Source organism: Lagenorhynchus albirostris, chromosome 3 (genome assembly GCF_949774975.1).
Source record: "Lagenorhynchus albirostris chromosome 3, mLagAlb1.1, whole genome shotgun sequence".
Lineage (NCBI taxonomy): Eukaryota > Metazoa > Chordata > Mammalia > Artiodactyla > Delphinidae > Lagenorhynchus > Lagenorhynchus albirostris.
Window position 1 is genome coordinate 78,333,399 of NC_083097.1, and position 27,558 is coordinate 78,360,956.

The 27,558-nt window shown below is 41.0% G+C and overlaps 1 protein-coding gene across 6 annotated transcripts in view; it reads right to left on the reverse strand.

Annotated features, from left to right (window-relative positions):
* Positions 1-7,454: 7,454 nt before the first annotated feature.
* Positions 7,455-27,558, reverse strand: part of LIX1 (limb and CNS expressed 1) — a 48,888-nt gene continuing 28,784 nt past the window's right edge. For all 6 annotated transcript variants that reach the window (XM_060143316.1, XM_060143321.1, XM_060143319.1 and 3 more), the window contains 4 exons: positions 21,273-21,413; positions 17,641-17,736; positions 9,942-10,019; positions 7,455-8,196 (listed from right to left, as the gene is read on the reverse strand). In XM_060143316.1, coding sequence (XP_059999299.1) covers positions 7,909-8,196; positions 9,942-10,019; positions 17,641-17,736; positions 21,273-21,413 — 603 coding nt within the window. In that variant the 3' untranslated portion in view covers positions 7,455-7,908. The remainder of the gene's footprint in view (positions 8,197-9,941; positions 10,020-17,640; positions 17,737-21,272; positions 21,414-27,558) is intronic.

The window sequence follows — 27,558 nt, forward strand, 5'->3', positions numbered from 1 at the left end:
ATTAAGTACCGCCTATTTACTTCCAGACATCATCTAACAGATTAGTACATGGACATAGGGAAATATCCAGGAGATACACAACGGATTGCCTCAGAATAACTTGTTTCCAAATCATTTTATAGCTTATCTGCATCATAACCCAGGGGTCAGAGTGGAGCCATACTTCAGGTTTGCAAGCTGCTCAGTCATGAGCAGGAACAAACAAACTACCCAGGTCATTGCACTATCCAGTTTTGCCACAATTGTTTTTAATTGTTGGGACCCACTGTTTTCTTTTCTATTAAAAGCAATAGCAGCCACTGGTAATGAAAGCCAGGGCCCACCAGAAATAGAGCAGAGGAAATTTCCTGATTCTCTTGCATAGCAGCAATTCATCAGCACTGAAGGTATATGAAATGTGGCTGCAGAGTAATGCAGTGATTAGGCCTCTCCACACAACGGAACTCTTACATATAAATGAGTGCCGTCCCCTTCAGGGCAGTCCTCAGAGACCCTGTATGCTTATTCCAGCGACGTGATTGGTCTGGAAACACTTTTGGATTTCCCCTCCAGGGGAAAATGTTCTTTTGAACATCCTTAATGGTGACAAAATTTGTCCTTTGAGGGTGAATTTTATTTTTGGAAATGGTACAATGTATTCATAGTGAACATCTGTTGTTTTTGGTCTACCCGGAATCCTTTTCCCCAACTAATGGTTGGAGAGACTGCGTTTCTTCTATTGTTCACTCGGTCTCTGAAGGCTCTTGAGGAGAAATAGTTTCAAAAATGCCTTGGGGTAGGCTGTGACAAAGTGAGAGAGTGGCATGGACATATATACACTACCAAACATAGACTAGATAGCTAGTGGGAAGCAGCCGCATAGCACAGGGAGATCAGCTCGGTGCTTTGTGATCACCTAGAGGGGTGGGATAGGGAGGGTGGGAGGGAGGGAGACGCAAGAGGGAAGAGATACGGGAACATGTGTATATGTATAACTGATTCACTTTGTTATAAAGCAGAAACTAACACACCATTGTAAAGCAATTATACTCCAATAAAGATGTTAAAAAATAAAAAAAAATGAAAAAAAATCTTAAAAAAAAATGCCTTGGGAAATGGCCACATTTTCCCTATATTGGTAACTGAACCCATATTTACCTGAGATGACTACTGCTTCCCTACTAGGTCCAAGTCATTTAGGTGGGATGGCTTCACCAGTAGTTCCAGGGGGCAGACATGTGACTCGGGTGATTGAGTCAACTGTAACACCACTGTGGCACTCGGCTCTGGAATTTGGATTTACACTGCTGGGAAGAGAATTTCTCATTCTGCTACGATGTAAGACTGAAACTGCTGGCCACCATCTTGCTGCTGTGGGGAGAGAGCCTGCTTATAAATGGAGCCAACACAAAAGAAAGGAGATGTGAGAAATGAGCAATGATACACATGGATGTGCACATATGTACACATCTATATAGTGAGAGAGATCAAGGCCTGGTTTGTGCTCCTGGACCCAGATGTACTTGGAGCGAAAAGTGTCCTGGGGCTTGTTTATGTCAATAAACTCCCCTTTTTGAGCCAATAAACTTCCCTTTTGCCTAGTAGGTTTGATTTGAGTTTCTGCCTTACTAATCCTGACTAATTAGTGATTCCTGACTAATCTGCTAGAACAGAGCCAGGTCTGATGAATGAATTAACTCCTCAAGCAAGGAGTAAGGAAGGCACCAAGACACTGATGACAAATTTCTACTCAAGAAACATTCATTGAGTACCTGCTAACTATTAGGCCTAATAGTCAAGATACTGAAATAAACTAGTCAGTTCAGGATGGCAAGGTGCTTTCTGCTGACAAAAGAGACTGACTCTTTTTTCTCTGACAAAGACTCCATTCCCAAGGAGAATTTCGTGACAGAAATGTCTTTGGGAAAGACAGCATTCTTGAGCATTGTCAGAGCATGTTATTAGGTTCCCAAGGTGACTAATTTTTAAAGAAGACAACAATTATTTGAGGTTATGAATTCTATCTTCATAAAAATAGAATTCTATGTCCCTCTGTGTCTATATATCTCCTGTGGAACATGAGAACACAGGAATTTCTATGTAGGGGGAGGAACAACATGATGGTTAGCACATAATACATAAGTTTATTTCAGATTTGGGAAGGACTCCTGACTGGTTTGAGAGCTTACATTGGAGTGGAAGGAGCAGTGAGTGGGGAAAAGTTTAACTCTGTCACCAGTCCTAAGTCTAGTTTTCTTAGCAGCGTTTCTGTTGCTTGAATAGGTTTTTCCTCATGTCAGCTTTCTTGGTCTATTCTTAGTATGAAAAGTCCAGGATAATCTAGAGCAATTTTGCTCTGAAATTAGTAAAGTGAGATTTCTTTGGTTGCAAAGCGTGTGATCCACTCAGGTAAAGAGTAAGTGAATTTACTGAAGGGTGCTTGGGCCAGCAGCTCTCATGGTTTCCTCGTGGACCTCATGCTCTCACCTTTGACTTGTGTTTCTGCCTCTCCTTGCATCTGCTCTCCACACCAACCACCTCTCCTCTTTCTACTGACCAGCTTCCTCTGCTGACTCATCATTCCTACTTCCTCATCACTTCAGCCTGCACAGCGCTCATGAACATGACTCTTCCAACTTCAGCTCCCAACTTGAACTGCCAAATTCCTTCCATGTTTCTTAGTTCACATTCCTGAGGGGGACAGACAGATCAGTCCAGTTTGTAGTTTTGAGCCAGATTACCCAGAATCACTGGCTAGCTATGGGACATCCATGATCAGGATGGGGCAATGCCTGTGGAGCCAAATGAGAACACCAAAGAAGCAGGAAACTTTAGGGGCCAGGATGAGTACGATAATGCAGTCCTGGTTCATGTGCTTGTGTCTTTCCCCACAGGACCTGCAAAGTGGCTTAGTAGCTGCCATTTTTAGGTCATCCAATGTTCCTGTTTCTAGTGATACCAATTCTTAGAAATTTTCAAAGTGTTTATAGGAAAGGCAGGAGAAAAGCACTTCTTCAGTAAGTCAGCAAGTAGAAGAAACCATGATCAGAAGAAGCAACAAGTGATGGCAGGGGGTGGGGTATTATCAAGCTAAATCTTGGGGTGGGGGGCAAAGAGAAAATAAGGGGACTATTTGGAGAACCAGTTTGAGACTAAGGAATATGCCCCCAGGAGGTAGGTCCACAATAATATGCCCTAGACCCACAGCTGCCCCTTATTCTATTCTCCCCCGCCCACAACCTAGAGCATATTAGGTCCCATATAAATCAATATTTAAGGTACCCTATTGTTTATACAAGCTAGTCTAGGAAACTGGCCACCATTTATGACCTTGCTCCTATAGAAGAATGCATCCTCAGGATTGAACAACTAACTGACTTACAAATGGACTTGTGACATGTAATTGCTGCTAAAATTGGGAACTGCCTAAAAATAGATAGCAATTTGGGACTTTCACCTGAAAACCAACAATCACTAGATAATCATCAGCTCGCAGGAAGAAGCTTCTGCTTCTCTTTCCCACAACCTACTTTGCTCCAACGAAGAAAGTGCTACCAGGGTTTAGTCAGGTTTAAAGAAGTGACTTTAACCATGGGCTAATAGAGATTTTCACGGTTTCTAGTAAAGAGATTAAAAGTAATTCCAAATGTTGGAGCCAAAGTGATAAAAAGAGTGGGAGCGCTTTTGGGAGAGAAAAGGCAGCTATATATCTGCCCCTTCTGCTTTTCTCTAGCTTCCAGGAGGGGTAAAGAGGCAACCTTTCCCTCTCCCCTTTATTCCTTTCTGTGCTCTCTCTGCCAAGAGGCTAGTTATATCAGAAGGCCAGGGCTGTGCTGCCTACTAAAGAATGTGCTAGGTAGCTCTAGGCCAAAAGAACTCAAATTTAAGTGTGATCAGAAACACCTGGTGGAGTGGTAAATAATCCAGACTCTCTCCTGGAATTTGGCCAGCAGGTTTGGGTGTGGCCCAGGAACGTGTACTTTTAAAGGATGATTCTGGGGCAGTTAGTTTGTATATCATATTTGTGAAAGCAAGCCTGGACCCTGGAGCAGAATCTGGCTCTCCTGCTAAGGTGTGTGTGTTTGTGCATGCACATGCATGCTTGCTCTGCTTTAGTTCTGGGCTCCAGGAAAGCCTCTTGCTCAAGCAAAAGGTTTTGCTCCTACCTAAATCAGAAGAGCTCAACATTTTGAATTTGGAGCCAATGCCAAGTTAAGTAACAGCTCCCACTAGTTAGGCCATAGACCTCTGAGCCAGAACTTCCTGGGTAGAGCAGTGGTTCTCAACCTTGTTGTACATTCGAACTACCTGGGGAGCCTGGGTCCCACTTCCAGAAAGTCTGATTTCATTGGTCTGGATGCAGTCTGGACAGTTGGGATCTTTTTTTTTTTTTTTGCGGTACGCGGGCCTCTCACTGTTGTGGCCTCTCCCATTGCGGAGCACAGGCTCCGGACGCACAGGCTCAGCAGCCACGGCTCACGGGCGCAGCCGCTCCACGGCATGCGGGATCCTCCTGGACCGGGGCACGAACTCGCGTCCCCTGCATCGGCAGGAGGACCCTCAACCACTGCGCCACCAGGGAAGCCCCAGTTAGGATCTTTTAAAGCTCTTTGGATATTTCTAATGGGCAGCCAAAGAAAACCACTGTAGTAGGGAAAATAATTTTCATTTTCCTGGAACCCTGGCTAAAAACAATCTCAATATTCGCTCTTTAACATGGTGGACACCATAGAAGAAAGATTGATATTTGCATTTCTGCAAGGTAAAAAAAACCAAAACAAAACACCAACAATATATAATAGATAATGTCTTGAATAGTGTTTACCTGTAAACATAGTCAAGGATAACAAAAATATTCTTAGTCTGGCTTCTTTTGTCCTTTGGCAAGAAAGAAAGGCATGGCATGATATAACGGAGAACTCTCTGAAGCATTTCAGAGATAAAGTCAACTACAACAATACTCCTGACTTCAAAAGCTTTCCCTAAAGAAACCGAAAGGTGTTAAACCTTTATGTTTTCTCTTTGTCCTGAGACCTAGCTGACCAGATTCATCGTTGATGTAGGTACAGCATTTCAGGACTATCTATGGCTTGATTCTTTTCATTTTCTAGAAATAGGTGAATGAATTTAACAGCAAACATATCAATGGACTATATCTTTTGAACAAATAGACAGCCAAATTCTGATCATGAGAGGAACAATGACTTTATTAAATCTGTAATATTCTAACATGTTCACACAAATTCAGTGACTAGTTTGCTTCAAGCTGTTTTTTTCATAACAATCTGGTGTATTGGGGTTTTGTGAGAATTAAACTATCTCTTGTCAAAATACAGTGCAATTCTGTATTTCAGGATGATGACATTTATCTTAGAGATAGGTTAATGGGACGATGTCTGAGTTAGTTAGATCCCTGCTGAAAAGCGTAAGAAACTGTAAGTATGTGTTCAAAATTAAGAGTTCTAAACTGGGGGTCCTTGGACAGAGCAATGTATGGATTTTGGGGAGGTCCACATACGCTCTGAAGCAGTTTGTGTAATTTTGTGTGTATATGCTTTGTTTTATTTTCCTAGGAGAAGGCCCATAGCTTCTATCAGATTCTCAAAGGGTTTATAACCACAAAAGGTTAAGACACATAGCTCCATATATTTAAATAGAGAATCCTCCACTCTAGGCCCCTCCAACACAGTGTGCTATTGAGAACAAGACATAGAAATTGAAAAATAATAATAACCTACTTTGCTCTTCAACCCTGCTCTTCTCAGGGCCAGGATTATAGACATTTATGTGATGTACTGACAGCCATTAGGTCTTAGCTGAAACTGATTTGTGATAAATGAGCATCAAAGGGAGCAGCAGTGGCAAGGATTCTGACTTTTGCTTCTTTTGCTGAAACTTGTCTACCATTGCAGGAAGAGTAGGCAGTTTTGACCAGCCAGGAAAACTGATAGTGGCCAAGACAGAACCTCTGCTTTCAGTGTACAGAATGGGTACAGTTTTCTAATTGCAGGGCAGAGAATACATTTAATATTTTCCCAGCTGATTCCTGTTCCTGCATGTAATTAGATGGTGTCAGTTTGAGTTGGTCATTGTTAAAGGCTGCAAATGCAGTACAGATGTACCTACCTTTAATCACACCCAACATGGGAAGTTGTGGCTTTTCTGAAATGATAACGAGTAATGACTTTATGAAAAAATTACTTTAAATAGGAAGTAATTTAATTTTAAAATTTATTCAAATTATAAATATTAATTCTAATTCCTATTCGGAAATTTCTTCTAGGTGACGTTTAGCCTCATTATGGGGAGAAATGTGATTTTTTTGTTAAAACAATATTTTAAATAAAATTTATCTAATATTATATAGCATTACTTTTTCAAGACATTTGAGTAGGGCAGATATATAGCTAAATTTTCCCCTGATGTGAAAAATATGATGTATGAAGTTAATTTTTTATTAACAAGGTTAATTCCAAAATATATGCTCAGTGTATAGTACTCAGTATACAGTTTTATGGGGATTCAAGGAGTGACAATTAGCACTGTAGATATTTAGATATGAAGCTAAACTCACATTTTTGTAAACTTTAATGTAATTATAATGGTTTTAGCTTTCATGAAACTTAACGTACATTTGCCTAAACAAGAAGAAAAAGAAACCTTATTTAAAATTGAGAAAACCGTTTTCTTAAATTTGAGTTATTGGAGTAAATGCAAGATAATCCTTTCCATGTTAAAAATAGGGAAATACTTGTAAGTGTTTAAAATTGACACTGCTGCCATTCTTAAATCTGAGTGACCAGGAACCATCTAAAAATTGGTTTGTATTTGCTTTTGGTTTCTAATCTGTTGATTGATCCGAGCCATTTTGAAAAAGAGATGGCAATGTTTTATCCCTTCTTTAAAGAAAATTCCAGTAATTTAAACTGAAAAATGACACTATGTTTGAGCTACTGGTGGCTTAAGTTCTTGAACAATAACAAAGACAGCTAATAATTCCTTTGCTCTAATGCATGAGAAACAAATCAAATGTGAATATAAGCATTGTTAAATGCTAATGATTTTTCAAAATGTTTTAACCTTTGAAATGACAGTAACTTTCTCCATTATAGATATATGACAGAAGTAGCAGAAATAAAAATGAATCAATTAATCTATTTGCAGATTGAAAATGAATATGACTGATTGCAGGACTCATAAAAATTGGATATTAATTCTTCTTGAGGAATACAAGTGAGGGTACTATCCTGGGTGATATTTATCCCCATATGGAAGAGTGGATTGAAAAAAAAATTTATTACTATGACATTTTAAGCCACATTACATTTATATAGTATTTTCATACTATTACCAGTTCAAAATCTTTGATAGTGGGATGTCCAGATAAAATCCTCACTGAAGTTTTGGATTACACCTAGTAGAGTGTAAGTGATCTTGTAGCTTACAAAGCTTAGGAAGAAACTCTGACCCCTGTATATTTTTTAAAAGAATCCATATTGTTTATTTAATCCCAAGTATTTTTTAATTGCTATCATGCTATTTTCCCCAGTCCTGGCTGGTGTTCTTTTCGGGGATGCTACATTGACCCATTCTTTTAAACAACATATATAATCTAGCAAGGCACATGTCAACAAGGCTTCAGGTTAAAGCCAGGCCTGGAAAATATTTTTCAAGCAATCCTGTCTCCATCCTTTCAGTCTGAGGTGGAACTGTCGAGAGTGTGATGGGAAAATTGTATTGAGTGACATGTTGGGTCCTATAAGGGTCCTCCTACTCTGAGATTCTATGAATGGAATGGGTGGGGAGAATTAGTACAGTCTTCAGGCAGCATCTATAGCTGCTAAAGCCTCTGATGACCTCCGTCTATGAGCTTCCTAATGTTACAGTCCGGCCTCTGCCTGCCTTGGGGGCAGCTGGGACCTGGCCTTGTTAGTGATAGCTGCAAAGGGCCGTGAGGCTCAACTGATCATCACTGGGTGAGGAAGTGTCAGGATCACTGTAGATCTGAGTCAGGGCTAAACTCAGGATTTCTTTCTTTTCTTTGTAAAAACGTAGTTCTTGTCCTGCTTTCCTGGCTTCCTCCAACTCCCTCAGGGCCATTCGTAGTTCTTGGGAGAGAATTCCTGGTGACTCCCGCTCCTTCATGATCCAGTCCAGGGCCATGTGGCTGCGCATCTTTTCATCTAGGGAATACTGGGAATAGTAGGAGATGACTTCCTGGGAGCCAAGAAACAAAGTCCAGAGTGTCAGTAAAGAGCAACAAAGGTACCTGGGCTCATGGCCTTCTGACGCCTCCTTTCCTGTGCCTCCACTACTCCCAACACACCCCCAGGGGTTCTACCAATAACCAAACCTCTCTGATGTTCACAAACTGAAGCCAAATCTCAGGACATACCTCTTAAAGGAAACAGAGGGCTAAGCTGGTACACAAAGTAGGGTCACTCCAGGTTGAATCAAAACACTACCACCAGGAATGACCCAATAATGTTCACAGAACAGAGCTCTGACCTTGCTAGAAAATATGTCTTCCTTTGAAAATGCATTCCTATAACAATTGGTATGAACATTATCTCATTCACTGAACTCTTCTGCTCAGCATTATCTCCTTTGGCAAGATAAAAAGGGAAACAATTATACGGAAGGATTCGGACAGAACTGGGTTTGGTCACACCCCTTGCAGAGAGCAGGGAGCTTTGAATTAGGACAAGACTTAGACACCAGGAGAATCAACTTCCTAACTGCTATGTTGTTAGCATAAGGAAGATGACAGACTGAATGGCTCACAGAGACTATGGGAAGAACTTTAAAAATGTATTATGGAATATAGGTATTATCATCATTGATATCATAATGGTACCTTCATGTACGTTGTCTCTCACTTTCTCCAAATAATTAAAAATTTGTCACTATCTGTCAATTCTCATGTTTAAAATTTGCCAATACATTGTAACATCATGTATAAGTTTGATGGATGCACTTTAAGAAGATCTTGTGGAGTGGATGCATTGTTTACTTTTATTTTCAAGAACATATGGTATTTATTTATGACCTTAACAAATTAAAAACAATCATGGAAAAGTGTTTATAACTAACCCGGCATATTTCAAAGGCTTTTTATTAAATCAAAGGAAAAGAAAAAAACAGCCAAAGCCATTGTCAGCTACTCATTTCTTTTCCATCTTTGACATTTTGAAAGCCAGGCTTTCTAAGCAAAGAACAACTAAAAACTCCTGGGGCTGCAGTGCATGGAAAACTCCTACATCCACCCTCATATTGCTGACTAGTAAAGGCTCTGTTTCTCATACAAATTCCTGTTAGCAAACTCTCAAAACAAACTACCATCTTCGAAGTCTAATGGGGTAAAGGAAGAATAAATCTTGAGGGACAGTAGGTGAGAACCGTTACGTGCATGGGAGAGGGGGTTGTCTTTGCTACCAAAAAAAGGGAGAAGGGTGCTTTTTATAGGTAGCAAAGAAATAGTGAGACCCTGTCTCTGAAAAATAAAGAAGAAACTTCCAAACCAAAAAACGGGAGCGACTGAAATACCAGGTTGTCCACCTTTACAATCATTTCTGTTGTCCCTTAAGGACATTTGGTGGGGATGAGAAAAATCCTCCTGCTACACAACCGACTCTACCTGTTCTCAGTGAGGAGGTTCAGAAGCAGTGCAGACTCACATTTCTTTCTGCCTCGAAGAGTGGGAGAGGGCACACATTCAGCAGGCAGGACAGGTGCATAGAGTAGATTCAGTATTTGACTTAGAAACTAAGTCTGTCTTAATGATCCCTTCATTCTGGCATTCAGTACAGGTATCTAAATCAGGCCTATGCCCAGCCAACATTCTTCTGAGTGTGCATTTTTGGTCAGTCCCTGATGCAACTGGACTGATACACATCCTGGAAGATGACAAGCCATCTGCTCAGTCCATACAATGCAAACCTGTTTTTACTGGAAAATCTCACCTGTCGGGAACACTTTGTTTCACGAAGGGCTTTTAGGCTTCCATTCCAGTGCAATAGTTGGAAAATGGTCATAAGCTCCTATAAAACCCAAATACCTGTCATTAGTCTCAAAGCAGAAATGGGAAGGAAAGTGCCTCAGTGATTGCTGAGCAGGGCATAACTCTGATCCCCAACTATATTTGGGAAATAGAATATACAGTACTGTCAGAACACTTTGAGACTTTTCAAATACCACAGTCCTAGGCTTTCGGAGCATTTTTCCTTCCCTACCTTGCTATTTGGCACAAATTATTAAATAATTGACAAATACCTTTCAACATTAAAAATACATATGCTCTAATAATTATACACCGAAGAAATGATGTAAATATACCAGCACATCTTATAATAATGTACAGGCAAGGCTATTCATTGCATCACTTTTTAAAATTGCCCAAGACTGGGAATATTTTAAATGTTCATTTTTAAAGGAATGGTTAAATAAAATACCATCCTAAAGTGTAGCAGCATACGGCACCCCCAAATATGCCACTTGGGTATATTGATTATTTTGAGCTGTAAATACTTTAAAAACTGCAAAGATGCTTTCTCTGAACTCCCCTTATCTGCCTAAAGATAGATCCTCCAAAAGGAACACAATTGTCATAAATCCCCTCCCCGGGAGTTGCATCAACCAGGGAAGATTGACTCTTATCACAGAAGTAGAAACTAAAGTCCATTCCACACCCAGACAAACTTTGTCACAAAGTATCATAGCTCCCATCTATTCTTCTGAGGGCCCATTCATCTTTCTTAAAGATTATTTAAGGCCTGAGAGGCCTATATCCCCTCTCCCCTTTCCCTATTAAGATGGTATTCAATCCTGAATGCTAAGCCACCCTGTGGAGGTACTCATTTTTCCCTGGGTACCTCTCACATAAACATGAAGTGTACTTCTGTTTTTCTCTTCTTCATCTGTCTTTTATTACAGGGGCCTCAGCTAAGAACTCAGAAGGGCAGAAGGAAAATGATTCTTCCTCCCTACAACACATTCATCCTACCAGATATGCTGCAATCACAAAGCATGAGAAGGCTCTCTAGTTCTAATATAAAGAGTCTCTATGAGGTGTTGTTAAGTTAAAAGCAAAGTGTCCAACATGTACACTGTGTGCTACTATTTGATTAAAAAGAATAGGAGATGCCTATAAATATTTGCTTATAAACGCCTAGAAGAGTTCTGGCAAGATAAAAAAGAATCTGGTAACATGAGTTGCCTCTGGGGAGAAAAAAGGAGGGAGACCTTTCTCTGACATTCTTTGCACCTTTTGAATCATGCGACAATATTACATATTAAGGAAAACAATTTAAATATATTGGACAAACATATAATGGACAAACTACAGAAATTGTAAAAAACCTCTAAGTTTATAAATTCAGTCAAGAAAATGCCTTAAAATATGGACAATAAGGTTGAACTGACATTAAAACTCACCCATAGTTTTCACATTCAATGGCTAGGGCTGAGCACAGCATTAAGCCTTTCTATCAGCATCATCCTTTCCCTGCATGATACCCAGGGCAAGCTAATGTGTATTCAACATACTGAAGATTTTATTTTCCTAATCGTATTAGGATTCGCAGTCTTCCATTGAAGTTACCTGCATTTTTTTTTTCCGTTTTTGACCAGAGAAACAACTACTGTGGATTAGTAGTACAAACCACAACTACATAATTGTTAGAAAATAACAATACAATTAAGGAACTTCCTGGTCATGAAGCTAGTTATGGAAACTTAACATTTAGACAGATGTCTTATGCCCATTCAAAAAAAGGGGACTTCTATTGTCTTTACGTCTGCTTGCTCTGGAAAACGCTTTCACTGAAAATCAGGAGACACAAAGTCACTCTGAGATTCCAGTTATCTTAAAATTATGAGGTAAAATTTAAAGTGATAAGATCATCAGAAAAAATAGCACTATTCTCACGTCTAAAACTGCCATTAGAATGTAATGCTCTTCTTCTTTTCAGTTTGGGATAGAGTTTGGGATTTTGTGTATGTACTACTGCACAGTAAGCACCCCAAGAACCCACAGAGACCTTAGTAAAAGCAAAACCATGTGTTTCCATTAATTAAAATATGACATGGACACCAGCTGAGCTACGCCTCCTGCCCCAAACACTGACCCCACCGTCTGTCCAGGGTCCTAGGTCCAGTGTCTGGGTAACCCACCCCTCTTATGCTAATTTGGAAAAGTGAGAGTGGTTTGTTCCATAACCAAATCTTGCCTAATCTGGATCTAACCACTATGCTTCTTATCAAAGTAACCCCACTGGGGCTTCCCTGGTGGCGCAGTGGTTGAGAGTCCGCCTGCCGATGCAGGGGACACGGGTTTGTGCCCCGGTCCGGGAAGATCCCACATGCTGCGGAGCGGCTGGGCCCGTGAGACATGGCCGCTGAGCCTGCGCGTCCAGAGCCTGTGCTCTGCAACGGGAGAGGCTGCAGCAGTGAGAGGCCCGTGTACCGCAAAAAACAAAAAAAAAAAAGTAACCCCAGTAACTGAGGAAGATAAATTTGTGCTACCCTTCTTACCGTACCCTCAAGCCTACTCAGTGAATGCTTTGCAGCCATAAAAATGAATAGGAATGCGCTTTTGGTTCTGATATGGAATAGTCTCTACCGTGTTACAGGAGGGACAATATTTACAAATAAGACATTTTGTCTTATGTTTTATCTTAAGACTCCACTTAAATTTTGTATTCTATTGTTTGCGCATTTTTTTAAAAGAAGAAAATAAACACGACTCCACTCCTTTCCCCACCCTGCAATCTTCATGTAAAGCTGACAACCCAGAAAGAGATACTGAGTTTATTCTGTGGCTTCCAATAGCCCTCTTGGCATCGTCCTTGCATCCTTGTGGCCCAGTCTGAGAAACAACCTATTGCCAACAGAGCTCTTAATTCCATCCTCTGACGACTGTTGCCTTAGTAATATATTTTTCTCCCAATGTCCTCTCAGCTCTTATTCTTATCTGTGCACTAAGCCCCCCATCCAGATAAATTTCTTTCATGCCACTCAGAAGTTCTCCTAAGACTTCAGAACCCACAATTCTGTGAACAGAACCAGAAATCTTTCCCATGTGCCTTGGCAACCTACATCTCTCAAAAACTTCCCCACAGAGACCTGAACTGTTTCTGCCTGCAAGAAGAGAATCATCCTCCTCCTTATTCCCCAAATTCCTATTCTACCACCAAGCAGTTTTTCCCTCTGCAGTAATACAACTGCCTCTTCTTCATTGTTGTTCTTGTTCCTAAAATCCCCCAGGAAAGATAACCTTCTGTCTGCCTTCTTACCTTATGTCCTGATCTAGTTCTTGCTCTCCTCTCTGGAGATAATGACTCTCACCATCGTCATATAAAGTATATTGAAATATTTCCACATTCTTCCTGTCCCACCTCTTTATTTCCCCTCATATGACCAAGTTCACTATCTTCAGATCTTCCTGAAGCTGTATGAGTCCCGGGCTCAACCCCAGGAAATCCTTGCGTGCCTCACATTGATTCCATTGGAAATCCTTGCATTATGGCAGAGCGGCAAGGAGAGGGTAGCCAGGGACTTCTGTGAGGATTCGTTTCATCGTTTCACCATGACTCTTCACTGTCTGGTCTTCACAGCCTCATTTTCTACCTGTAGAAGCCCTATCACTTTGAAGGAAGTCTGTTTGGTGATCTACCTGTCCTGCTCCTTCCTCACTGAAGTCTGTACTGTGTTTGTTACGAGGGCTGATCTAGAAGCCTGGGTCAACTGGGTGGGCTGACAGGTAAGAAGCTGGCCTAGAGGTAGGGCTGGGACTAGGGTGAGGTGAGTCAAGCAAGATTTAAGGTACATCGTACAACTTCAGGGTCTTTTATTTAAAATTCTGTCTTCATTTAAAATTTGGATGTTTTGTTTGTTATGAAGTTTTGCACATTTATTTTGAGTTTTTAAAATACTGCATTATAATATTAGTTGCCTTGATTACTGAATTTTTTGACACTCCTTTAAATTTTGTACCCGAGTTCAATGCCTAACTCTTCTTACCCTAGTCTGGGCCCTTCTGGGGATTTGTCTCAGGGACAAGGCTGGCTTCACGAGCTTGTGATCTGTGCAGTCACAGAGGCTCTGAGCTTGGTTAATGCGCGCACTCTTGAAATTCTTAGTAATTTTTGAATAAAAGGCCCTGAACTTTCATTCTGCACTGGCCCCATAAATTATGTAGCCAGTCCCCTTCAGCAAAGTAAATTTAAAATCGAATGGTGAATCAAGCCCTGTGTTTTCTTTCTCTCCAAGGAAATTGCAGTTGTAGCTTTCATTCTACAGCTTTTCTGGTTCATTTTGTCATTCATTAAATTTAAACCAACAACAACTGGGCTCTGTCCTCACAGTGCTTCCTAGTGTTGCCTCCTATGAGAAACAATGTTTGGCCTCCCAGCTACTCCCCGGGGAGAAAATGTACACTGCTTCTCTCTGGAACTCTGTCTGGGAGACTGGCTTGGTTCTGTGATTCATCAGAAATAAGAAAAACAAACAGTGTAAATGGAGAACTTGAAAAACAGGTGGGCACAATCTCCCCACCCAAGAGAATAGATTTAAGAGGAAATTTGTTTATGGGATGAGGTTTTAAAAGGCGACCTGGAGAATTTAGCAAAGATGTAAATAAACAACTCCTCTTTGGACTGCATTAGGCTTCAGAATAAATATATTAACCAGCTTCAGTCAAAGTCTGCCTTGAATCTGACCTTGACAAGACCCAGTGGCCATCCCACCCCCCAAACATCAGGCAGTTTTCTCTATGGGGAGGGGCAAGGCTACCTTAAACAGGCATCCCAGCCTCCCTCCCACGAAGTGAAGGTAAGCAGAAGCATATATCATGTTTCCTCTGAGCTCTGCCTCCTTGATGGCCCCCCTGAAAGCCTGCAGGCAGTCAGGAGACACCAGTCTTGTTTTTATACGGTATAGTCATCCATAGCTAGATACAAACACACATCTATTACCCACCAGGGGTACTGAATTGCTGTGTTGACTGCAAACAGCCCAGGTCTGTGGTCAATTCCCATTATGTGCAGAAACAAGCTGATGCATTTAACCCAGGCCACCAAGGAATGTGTAGGAACCCAGCAGGCAACCTGGAGCTGGCAGAAGGAAGAGGGATGTGCTTCATGGCCCTCCTCCTGGGTTGCCAGAATCCCTACTGGGAGGAGGGAGTTTGGATTTTTCCTGCCTTCACATCTTCCGCTTCCTTTGTCCCTCATCCAGCACCCAGCCTCCATTTTGAGAATTTATGAAGCATTTCCACAGTATGATTCAAATTATTATTTCATGTATTTAAATACCTTACTACACAGACCACACAGAAAACATGCAGCCCGTAGCAAGGCAATTAAAGTATTACTAAAAGATGGTTGAGTACAGCCTTTCATAGTACTTGGACAGAATTTTAAGAATTTTTTTAAAAAAAATCTTGCCTTCCCTATATTTGGCAGACTAACCCACTGTGTTAAAAAATCATTCTCGATTTTTCTGAAAATAGCTACTAAATCCTATACAAGCTATTATGTACTGGGCCAGGCAACATTCATTGTATAATAAAAGAAGTACAATATTCTTCTGTCAGGGTTGAGGGGGGAGGAATTAACATAAATGAGATTCTTCCTTGGGGAATCACCATGCTAAATGTTTTATAAATGTCATATTATATACGCCCCACAAAAAGCCTACACAATGGGTATCATGATGCTTATTTTGTAGATGGGAAAACTGAGTCTCAGAACGGTTAAGCTCACAGGTGGCAAGTGGTAGCACAGGCTTTACATGTAGGTCTGTATGGTTTTTTAAAGTTTGTGTCCCTTCTCTTGTGTCATGCTCTTTCCTTTTATTTTTTTTCTCTGTTTGACTTTAGATTGTTATGGAAGATTAAAAAAAAAAAAAAAACCTCGACAGTTCCACTCTTTTATTCTATAGCAAGGGCCCTGAAACATTTAATGCAGGGGAGCTGCCTTGTCCTCATGTAAAGCCTTTAGGTTAAATAAAGTTGTCAAGGGAATCCATCTGGTAGCCGCTGGCATTTCAAATGAAGCAGTCCTTCTTCAGAAATATATATAATAACAGTTCTCAGCTTTCACTGAGCATTAACCATATGCCAGGAACTGTTCTGGACTTTCTATGTGGTCCCATTTAGTCTTCACAATAGCACAGTGAGGTAGTACCACTACTATTATTGCTACTATTATTCTTCCTGATTTACGTACAAACGAGGAAACAGATTTAGAGATGAGCAGCTTAGCCCACTCCCAAGCCTGGGCTCAGAACCACTGAGCTGCTGCATGCCCCTGTCTACACCAGAAGGTGAGCTTCAGGGTCTCTTCCAAACAAAGACAAACAACATCAAAGGTCAGGGAGACCACAACCGCTTAAGGAGAAACCTGGATGACTGAGCTCTTCCTAGGGCAGGGTGAAGAAAGAGTATTTTGTGTCAATCAAATGAGAGAGTGATGAGGAAAATTACTGGTTTTTAAAAATGGGCAGGTGGGACATATCCACCTGAGAAGTGGCTATGCCATTGTAGTCAGGAAAAGAGTTTGAAAGGTACCAAAGATGGTATTTGGAACGTGGTGGCTTCAGGACTCAGCTGTAACACCACTGTAAATTATACCATGATGAACTTTTGTGTCCATAAAACTTTATATTCTGACTGCTTCTTGGAATCTAACCTAAAAAAATAGAAATCTTGGCGGGTAAAGTCTCCTCATTATAACATTGCATATTGATTCCTACTGGCATTGATGTATATGCTTGGTCAACTGTATTCGTGTTTAATTTTTTAGAGAGTGCACTTTTCATTCTCAATAACTTCTGAAGTTTTGTCTGCCCAGCCCAATATAGGATAATAGGAGTGTGAATTCAGAAATCAGACTGCCTGGGTCTGAACCCTGGCTGTGCCATTTGCTAAGCTGTATGACACACTTCCTTCAATGAAGACATGGCGATAAGAAATACTCACGTGTTTATTGTGAGGGTTAAATTATGGTAAGATTTGTTAAATGCTTAGCACAATGCCAAAGCAAGCATCCAATGAGCGTTAGCTATTATTATTCTTATTGCTATTAATATCATTATTTAATTTGCAAATAAGAGGTAATATAGTTCCTCAGCTCTATTATTGCTTGTCAGCAGTGGAATGAAAAGGGTTACAGGTTGCTAAATGTTTTGATTTAGTTAACAATAGGAGATGGCAGTCTTGTTTAACAGAAATACCATAACTGAGGGGAAAATTGTTTAATATACATTGCAGGCACCTTCATCCATGACTTCTGAAAATTAAGAACCAAATGGTCACAACCAACACTTCAAACTGTTTGATTTGGTTTAAGGGGAGCTTTATACTGAAAAGCTGGTAAAATGTTAATAGGGTCATAAGACTGTAATGTTCCCCGCCTGTTTCTTAGCTTAAGTCTTTTACTTTCCTTTAAGAAAGCAAAGATTGTGCCTGTTTGCTTTTTTGTTTTAGCCTCCTGAGGTGCAGCTAAAAGGGAGCACAGTGCTGGATTCTAGCAGGGTTAAATTAAAATGACCAAAACAAAAAAAGAGTAGATTATTGGGACGGGGGCTGTTAGTGATGAGTGGCATTCCCCCAGGCTTCTGGGGGTTGTGTAGCAAAACAAATATGTGGAAGGAAGCAGGTACCTGAAATTCCAGCATGGTTTTCCCCATGTTTGACTCCAGCATGTAGTGGTAGGCTCCAATGCTGGTGCTGGGGTCGTCCGCGTCATCCAAAGTGCCCTTGGGAAGTAAGCAGAAAAGGAAAATATCATGGGTTTTTCCTCCTCTTCTTTGGGTGGTCATGAATTAATTCTGTGGCCTCACAGTGAGCCTTCTATTGTCCTAATCCTTCAGGGGTGCATCCTACAACACTACAACCATCTCCAGTTGATTTGGGATAAAATCCTTACTCTCACCATCACTCATAGTTAAGAGGATTTTGTAATCAACTTGAATCTAGCTTTTGATTAGAATGTTAACTGATTATATACTCAAAAAGAATAATTATCCCAAAGCAGAAATTCCTGTATCTCTCCACAGAGTTTTTGTTTGTGGTGGCATTAATGTTTGAGCAGTTGTTCTCCAAGGCTGCTTTCATCCATTATCAAAATCTTGAAATGCTGACTTGCTCTGTAAGATTCCAGTGGTCGCCAAGCAAATTATGTAACTAACAGGGAAAAAATCTCCAGTTGTATGGACCATTCATATTTTACCACCATGATTCTTTTTTTTTTTTTTTTTTGTGGTACGCGGGCCTCTCACTGCCATGGCCCCTCCCCTTGCGGAGCGCAGGCTCCGGACGCGCAGGCCCAGCGGCCATGGCCCACGGGCCCAGCCGCTCCGCGGCATGCGGGATCCTCCTGGACTGGGGCACAAACCCGTGTCCCCTGCATCAGCAGGCAGACTCCCAACCACTGCGCCACCAGGGAAGCCCACCCCCATGATTCTTAATGGGAGCTTTTCATAATATGCTGGTGTTTGGCCTGGAGACATGGATTTTGGTTTATAGTTTTTCACTTTTGGACCACTTAATCTTTAGGAAACAAGGTGGGTGAGTGATGGGAAGAAATGAAATTCCCCTTCAATTTGATTAGGGGGAGTGGCATTAAAGAAGCTGACATGAACTCAGGAATGGCATTGGGGCCTGCGCTTCAATATCCCATGGCCTTGGATTCCTGGGAAGGTGGGCAACGGCTTTGTGAGACTGAACAAACAACTGCCCACATCAGATAGCAGCAAATTTATAGCTTTTGAATGCAATAACATTAACACACTACTGCTGAAATATTTATGTTGGCTTTTTAAATATCCCAGAGGAAATCCATCCAGAAGCCTGCAAACCATATATATATTCTCCTTCCTTAGAAATTTCCATGAAAAAATGATAAATTACATTTACACTGAGGGCACCTCCCTGCTCCTGCGTACATTCCACACATATAAATCAGGCATCATTTTCCTAACTTCTCTTCCTCAAAGGCACTTGAAATTTACAGGGCAGGAAAATAAAGGCTTCCTTTCATCCTCAGAGAAGATATAGACCAGAGCTCCCTGAGGTCTCTCTGCCAGGACAACCACTCTCAGTCCCCGCCTCTCCCCTTATCTCTCTTCTGCATGATAAGAGCATTTATGAGGGGGAAAAGCAGGAAAAAGGTCACAGCTAGTGTGATAACGTCACCTTCATTATCAGTAGCTTCTCCAGAATGACAGAACCTTTATAGTCAGATTAAGGGAATCAGAGAATGAAAATCTCAGATGGCGTTGATCCATGCTAAAGGCGAAGCTAGGAGGTGGCTAATCCCTTTGGTAATGCCAAGTTTCTGCACTTGAAGGACACACAGGGCGACACCTGCCCCAGTTGAGACCCAAGGTTTCCTCCATGGTTAAAATGGTTTATAATTTGGAGGTACGAGGATCAAAAGCACCAAAAATTCATGGGGCAAATCATCTACTGTACTCCTAGACTGCCGAGAAAATGTCCTATCTAAATTTCTAAGACAGAGTTTTTGGCTCTCAAAGCACTTTGTATTTAATTACATCCATTACAGAGATTTCCAAAGCTCTCTGAAAAAAGTAGTTGATACTAAGCATGATAATTCTAACAGCTAACAAATATTGGGCATATGGCTTTTCCCATATCGAAACAGTCTGTTTCCTTAAAAACATAGATTGAAGGACCTCACACTGGCTGGGAAATTGGCACTTTTAATAAGCACTTCAGATAATTTTTATGATTCGTCAAGTTTGGGAAAAATTGAGCTTCTTTATCTCTAGGTTAAAGCAGTATTCAATGGCATGCATTCTCAGGCCCTACAAGAATCTGTGCTCCTAAAACAGCAAACATTCAAATAAACAAATCAAGGTGGATAATTTGATCCACCTTGATTTAAAGCTTGATTAATTGTGATTAATCCAGGGAGGCTAAGGAATATTACTGAGACATGGAATAGGGAGCCACCTCCAATTTCATGATTTCCAGTCCAAGTGTTCTTTCTGCTGAAAATTAATGATTTAATGGGTTAAAAATAAAACCTGCACAATTCTTTTTTTTTTTTTAATTAATTTATTTTTGGCTGCGTTGGGTCTTCGTTGCTGCACGTGGGCTTTTTCTAGTTGCGGCGAGCGGCGGGCTACTCTTCGTTGCAGTGTGCAGGCTTCTCATTGCGGTGGCTTCTCTTGTTGCAGAGCACGGGCTCTAGGCACGGGGGCTTCAGTAGTTGTGGCACGTGGGCTCAGTAGTTGTGGTGCGCAGGCTCAGTAGTTGTGGCACACAGGCTTAGTTGCTCTGTGGCATGTGGGATCTTCCCAGGCCAGGGATTGAGCCCGTGTCCCCTGCATTGGCAGGTGGATTCTTAACCACTGTGCCACCAGGGAAGCCCAAAACCTGCACAATTCTTTTTTTTTTTTTTACATCTTTATTGGAGTATAATTGCTTTACAGTGGTGTGTTAGTTTCTGCTGTATAACAAAGTGAATCAGCTATACGTATACATATGTTCCCATATCTCTTCCTTCTTGCGTCTCCCTCCCTCCCACCCTCCCTATCCCACCCCTCTAGGTGGTCACAAAGCACCGAGCTGATCTCCCTGTGCTATGCAGCTGCTTCTCACTAGCTATCTATTTTACGTTTGGTAGTGTATATATGTCCATGCCACTCTCTCGCTTTGTCACAGCTTACCCTTCCCCCTCCCCATATCCTCAAGTCCATTCTCTAGTAGGTCTGTGTCTTTATTCCCGTCTTACCCCTAGGTTCTTCATGACCTTTTTTTTTTCTTAAATTCCATATATATGTGTTAGCATACGGTATTTGTCTTTCTCTTTCTGACTTACTTCACTCTGTATGACAGACTCTAGGTCCATCCACCTCATTACAAATAGCTCAATTTAGTTTCTTTTTATGGCTGAGTAATATTCCGTTGTATATATGTGCCACATCTTCTTTATCCATTCATCCGATGATGGACACTTAGGTTGTTTCCATCTCCGGGCTATTGTAAATAGAGCTGCAATGAACATGTTGGTACATGACTCTTTTTGAATTATGGTTTTCTCAGGGTATATGCCCAGTAGTGGGATTGCTGGGTCATATGGTAGTTCTATTTGTAGTTTTTTAAGGAACCTCCATACTGTTCTCCATAGTGGCTGTACCAATTCACATTCCCACCAGCAGTACCTGCACAATTCTTAAAGAACTCATTCACATTAGCATCTCCCAAGATTCAAATGGCTCCGTACTCTCAATATAGCCAGCTTTTCCCTTCCCTGGTGGGTACTCACACTAGTGGAGGCAACTGCTTCCTGCACACTCTCCGTAATGAATTCCTTGGTGATCCTGCGAGAGGGCAGCTCATTGAAGAGGGAGTTGATTAGGGCCACTTTAGCTGCATCGCGTCTGGCCTCAGCTCTACTTAAGCAGCACTTAAGAAGGGAAGGAGAAAAGGAGTCATTAAAGAATTCAGCATCTCACCATTTCGCCCCATCTCAATGGGTCTCTGGACATTTCTATTTATACATTTACTGTCTGCAGCTATTCCTCCATACCCATGGCTAATCCCCTGAAGATCATGCAGATTTTCTTTCAGCCCTAGAGCCCAGGCAAATGTCTTGGTTAGTCTTCAAATGTTTTTGTCTTATTTCACAGTCGTTGAATGTCTACTACGCACCAGATGCTTTCATACTCTGTTAATAAATAATAACAAAAAAAATAATGGCTACTATTCTGTGCTAGGTGATTACATTCATTATCAGGTCCTTCCTCAAATCCTTATTTCACAGAGAAAAAAAGTAAGGAAGGAAGGAAAATGGGAGACACTTTTAACACAATAATTAAAAACACAGGTTCTGGAGTCAGACTCCTTGGGTTCAGATCCCAACTCTGGGACTTACTAGCTGAAAGACTGTGGACAAATTAGTCTTTCTGTGCCTCAATTGCCTCCTCTGTAAATGGGAATAATAGTAGTCCCTGTGTTACAGGGTTGAAGATAGGCTCAATTAGTTAATATAGAGAAAGAAGTGAGAATACCCAGCACACGGCCACACTCTATGAGAACATCTCAGGCTTATACTTTTTAACATTCAGGTTAGGACAAAGGGGCTGCTGTCAAAATCTACTGTTTTTGCTTTTTCAGCATTTATTCCTCACCCTCCTTCTAATAATAGTCCCCTGATTTTCTTGAGGACCACCTTTTCTACCTTGCTCTCAATCCAGTTTGGGTGGGACAGGAAGTTTGGCTTTCCTGAAGTTAGGGGCCATAGGTAGCCTATGATTAGTAACTCACACAAAAAAATTCATTTTTCCCCAATTTAATACTGCTCTCCATCCTCTTAGCCTGGCCTTCCTGTGGCTCACACGGGTCTGCTCAATTTAACCTGATTCTTTCCTGTCCTCTCTGTCTCTTTTCTTACCAACTCCTCTTATTCAAGTTCTGGTTTGGTGTGGACCCTGGGTCCAGATAGAGGGTGAAGCCCTATGAGAACTGCACTGTCCCTGGAGATCACACATGTTGGAGGACCCCAGGGTGTGATGGCTCTCTCCTACAGGCTCCTAGGAACTGTCTAATGTCCTAATGTCTTACTCCAGGACTCCTAGTGGGAAACAAGCCCCAGGAAGAGAAGCCCAGGCCTGGGTCCTGGTCAACAGGATGGCCAGACACCCTTGCCTCTGCCATTCAGTGACTGTGAGACCCGGGCTGCTTGTTCTTTGGAGCTTATTTCCTCACTGGGCAAATGGGAAGGCTAGGCTCTCTGGTCTCCAAGGTGGCCACTGCCTAGAATGCAAGAGTCTCAGAATCAGTAGTGCTTGGTTACTGACATCAAAGAAGAGGGAAAGTACCAAAGACCCCACTTCATTTTGCAGTTTTGTGTCTCAAGGGCTTCATAGCACCACTGGGAAAAAGCCAAACCCTTCCAGTTTGCTTTTAGCACATTCCTGCCTCTACCTCACCTGCCCCATGCTGACCATCCCTGCACTGATCCAAGAACACTCCAAACTCATGTGCTCATGTCCTCCAGAGGCCCCCTCTCTTCTCCATCTCCACAGACCCAGTATGAGTCCCCTGAGGTCAGGCCCTGGCGCCCTCTGATATGCCCCCTGTGACCTCCCTAGAACAGTTGTGACTATTAGTGCAATGATCCTGTATGTGACTATGGATTACCTCTTCTTGCCCTTCCCCCAACCTCCAGGCCTGGCAAGTGCCCCTTATATACTTCTTGAGCATCCTCCAGAGTGCTTACTCCCAGGGTCAGTTCTTGGAATGCTCATGTATGGTTAGTACGTGGGCAAAGTAATGACAAGACTTCTGAAATGGTAGGAACACGACACCAAGGAGAAGGGAAAAAACGTGTCAGGAGCCTAACAGAACAATTAAAGGCAGCTATTTTAACTTAAGCAACACAAAGAGATTTCCAATATTTCCTTTAAATGAAGAATGGAGCTAAATTTCTAAATATGTATGTGAAAGGTGGTTTGGGCTTTTTCTCCTTAGTGTTTAATGACAAGCTAGAAGGCTTTGGGGTAGCTTCAGGCAGCAGCGCCCTTCAAGACCTTTCTCAAGGTTTAGGCCACCTGCATTAAACCAGGGTTGGGGGGATCAGAGGAGTTAGGCAGATAGATTGTCTTTGCATTATGGACTTGGCTGGGAATTTACAGGACATTGAGTTCTGAGTCAGCAGTCTAACTGAAGCTTGGGTGCCACCTCTTCCAGGAAGCCTTCCCTGACCAGTCCCAACTGCAGGCTGGAAGGACCAGCATCCATAAGAGGCACACACCACACTATTGTGTAATTGTCTACTAGTGCTCTGCCCGTTGACCCCAGACTGTGAGCAACTTAAGGGCAGAGTCTGTGACTTAATCATCTCTGCATCTTTGCACCTGCAACATAGTTTGTTGAATGAATAACTGAATGCAGCCTAGGAAATTCAAACACTAATGCGCCTGACAAAATATTCAAGAAATCCTCTTAAAGAAGAGAATTCAAGATATATACTTATTACTTTAAAAAGTCCCATTTCAATATACACTTTATAGTATTCATAACCCAGTAACATAAAAATATACTAATATGTGAATTTCAGAAGGAAAATTGGCCATCAAGTTCAGACACTCTGAGAGTACTATTTTTGCCTGAGTGTAGGATATGTTTATTATTCTTTGGAAAATCAGTTCCCTGTTAAAAAGCAAACAAAGTTTTTGCAAATATTACCTGACATCTGTAAAAGCAGCTCATTTTAACAGGAATTTGCTGTATGTAATCTATAATAATGCCATTGGGGTTTTAGAATTTAGAGAATTAGATTCAGATCTGGGCACTCTTAAGAAACTTTATATAACTTTCTATCTAAATAATAGCAATTTAAACCATCTTTCATAGAGAGAGACCTAGTAAACACTACTTAGATAAAAGAAGCTATCTATTTTAAATAAGACCAGCTAAGTACTAGATCAAAGGCGCCACATACATTTACAACCAAATGGCACTGCTTCTGAGATCAAAGTGCTGCAGGGCTGAGAGAACAGAAAGAGCCTCTACCCAGAAAGCATGGAAGAGGACTATGAGACTTAACCAATTTCGAGATTTTAAAGCAGACACATGTCTTTACTTATTTTATTGTTTCAATGTACAGGATCTTTGGTTAAAATGGGGGAGAAAGTGTACCAATTAATAAGTACATAAAATAAAATAACTTCTGAGCCATCAAAGGCTTTTCTTGCTATTGTTTTTTGCATTTCTGAAAGACAAGTACTTCAAAATGTCTATGTTAACCAGCCGCTTTCTTTTAAATTTTGGAGCTACAAATCCAAGCCAGTAAAGCTGTATATTTTTCTTTAGGGATCTTTTAATGGGAACTCTCGAACCATAAGGACCTGTGCTTGGACAAGAAATTTAGCTAAAAGCAATCTACTTGGCAAATCTAAATCAGAGCGTGGATTCTGCTGTAAGAACAGGCACTGTTAGAGTTACCATCCAACAGTGGGAAATGCTGCAAGAAAATAAAATATGGTAAGTGACAGGACGTTTTATTGATGTGTCCAAACTGGTCGTCAAAGACATCAGTTGGGGAGTGAATGAAGTATGATGTTATTTCAAAGCAACTTCCTGCTGGAATTAGACTTCCCAGGTTGTATGGTTTATTCTTGCTGTTTTTCAGCCAGACCCCAATCATAAATACAGACTTGTAAACCATGCCTTATCCGCTAACCATTCTTACTTGTTAATATAGAGAGACAACTTCTGTCCTTTGCACTTTGTGAAAGTACAGAGCTGGAATATTTAACAGTCAAGATTTTACTAAAGTCAGCTGTGGATTTCTTTGGTATGTGGAGACACATGCTTTTCAAGTGGCTAGCAGACCCCACTCAGACATTTATCTTGAGGCTTGGATGCCTTTCATTTGCTGGTAGATTATAAAACACTATAATCATTTCAAAGCCTCTCAACTCTAAAATTAAAGCCAAAAAAAAAGAGCATCTGTGGCATTGCTTAGGAAAACCATTTAAAGGTGGTGGTATCCAGCCTCTGAGATAACCCCCAGTGATCTCTGCCTCCTGGTATTCACACACTTGTGCAGTCCCCTCCCATACTGTACAGGTTTGGTGTGTGCAACCAATAGAATATGGCAGAAGCTAAGTTATGTCACGTTTTAAATTAGGTTATAAAAGACCTTGTGGCTTCCATCTTGGTCACAGTTGCTTTCTCTCTGGGAAGAGTCAGCTGGCATGTTTTGAGCAGTCCTACTGAAACGCACACGTGGTAAGGAACTAACTAACGCCTTCTGCCAACAGCCTTCTGAGTGTGATTGGAAGCTGATCCTTCAGATCTGATCAAGCCTTCAGATGACTCTAGCGCCAGCTGATGGCTTGACTGAAACCTCTGGGACACCCTGAGCCAGAACTACCCAACTAAGCTGCTTCTAGATTCCTGATCCTCAGAAACTGTGTGAGACAATGATAAATTTTGCAGTAATTTGTTACCCAGACATAGACAGCTAATACAAAGGCTTTGCTCACATCAGGCAATTGGGAACTCCCTCAGCCCACCCTTGAGGGAGAGCTCACTAACAGTAATCCTCATCGCTGACTCTATATGTTGGGTGCTGAGCTAAGCAGCTTATGTCAATTGTCACATTTAGTTATTACCACAATCCTATGAAGTTGGTTTTGTTATCCTTATTCCACCCACAAGAAAAACAGAGGTTACATATCCTAAGGTCATACAACTTAAAAAGTTACCAAAACAAGATTAAACCCCATGTCTGTCTGACTTGAAATCCCAGATTTTTAACCACGATACTAATCTGCTTGTCACAGAAATGGTCACCCACCTTGGGATAGAGAAGATATATAATTGGGCTGAAGTCTCCCAGCATCCCCCAGATCAGTACAGATAGTACTTTAGCCCAAGCTCCAATTTTGATATTCCATGGGTCATTTTGACATAAGACACCAAGGGTATCTCCTCCCATTCCCACATGATGAACTCAACTTCTTTTAGAAGAAAAGGCCAAGGAAGAAGCAGTGTACTGTCATAAGAAACTGTCATAAGAAACTGTCATAAGAAACCAGGCCCCATCTCTAGGAGCTTCCCCAAAAGTCACCTCATTAACATAAACTCAGGTGTGGTATAGCCCTTTATTTGTTATAAATAACAAAAGATACCTTTATCACTCCTATCACTTAGGAAGTCCCAGGGGTTTCAGGGGCTGTTGGCAGGGAATCAGACCGCATATATGTTATTATAAATCACAATATCACAACGGTATATCTACCTCTGCTAACATCAAACATGCTAATTTCTCACTAGAGAAATTACTTCTACACAAAAGTCAAGGACAGCAGCATTCAGGTTGAAAAAAAAAAATCCTTTACAACTGTTCTTCTAAAAGTAGGCCCTTAGGAAGTATGTAAGTACTTCTAACTTAACTGAGGTCTCAATTTGCCTTTTTGCTCAGCAGTTTTTATTTCTTCCATGATAATTTTCTATGTGTCACACTATGCAACAGAAAGATTAAACCAAGAATGATTTGTGGGTCAGTAGGCTGTCCTGAAATAAAATAGTGGCTAATCCATTTTTTAGGATGTACGGAAATTCTTAAATTAATTGAAATAAAATTTTGGTAGCCACGTACATGTTGTAAACATAGAAATGCCTAGTAAGATACTAGTTTTATTGTTAATTATTGATCACAATAAAAATTGAAATTATAAGTGTGTTACTGTTCACAGAAACATTTTCTAGCCAGGATGACACAATTTATACTCTGAACAGTAACTGTCCTGGTAGTCCTCATTTTATTGATAGTTTTTCCCTTGCTTTGTATTAGAACATGTGTTGAGTGACTGTTTCTGGACCCTAAGATTTTTCTGTCCATACATCCCAACTACAGTGTTTTCTTTACGAAAGCATGTGGAAAGAAATCAATATAAGTGACGTTTCTCCATCTTAAACAAACAACAGACTTCTTAGAATTTTTTATACTTGCATATTAAAGACATCAAGAAAAATAAAGGTCTGCAGATCTTAAATGTATAAAACTGAGTTAGGTACACTTTATTCTGTGTCTACCA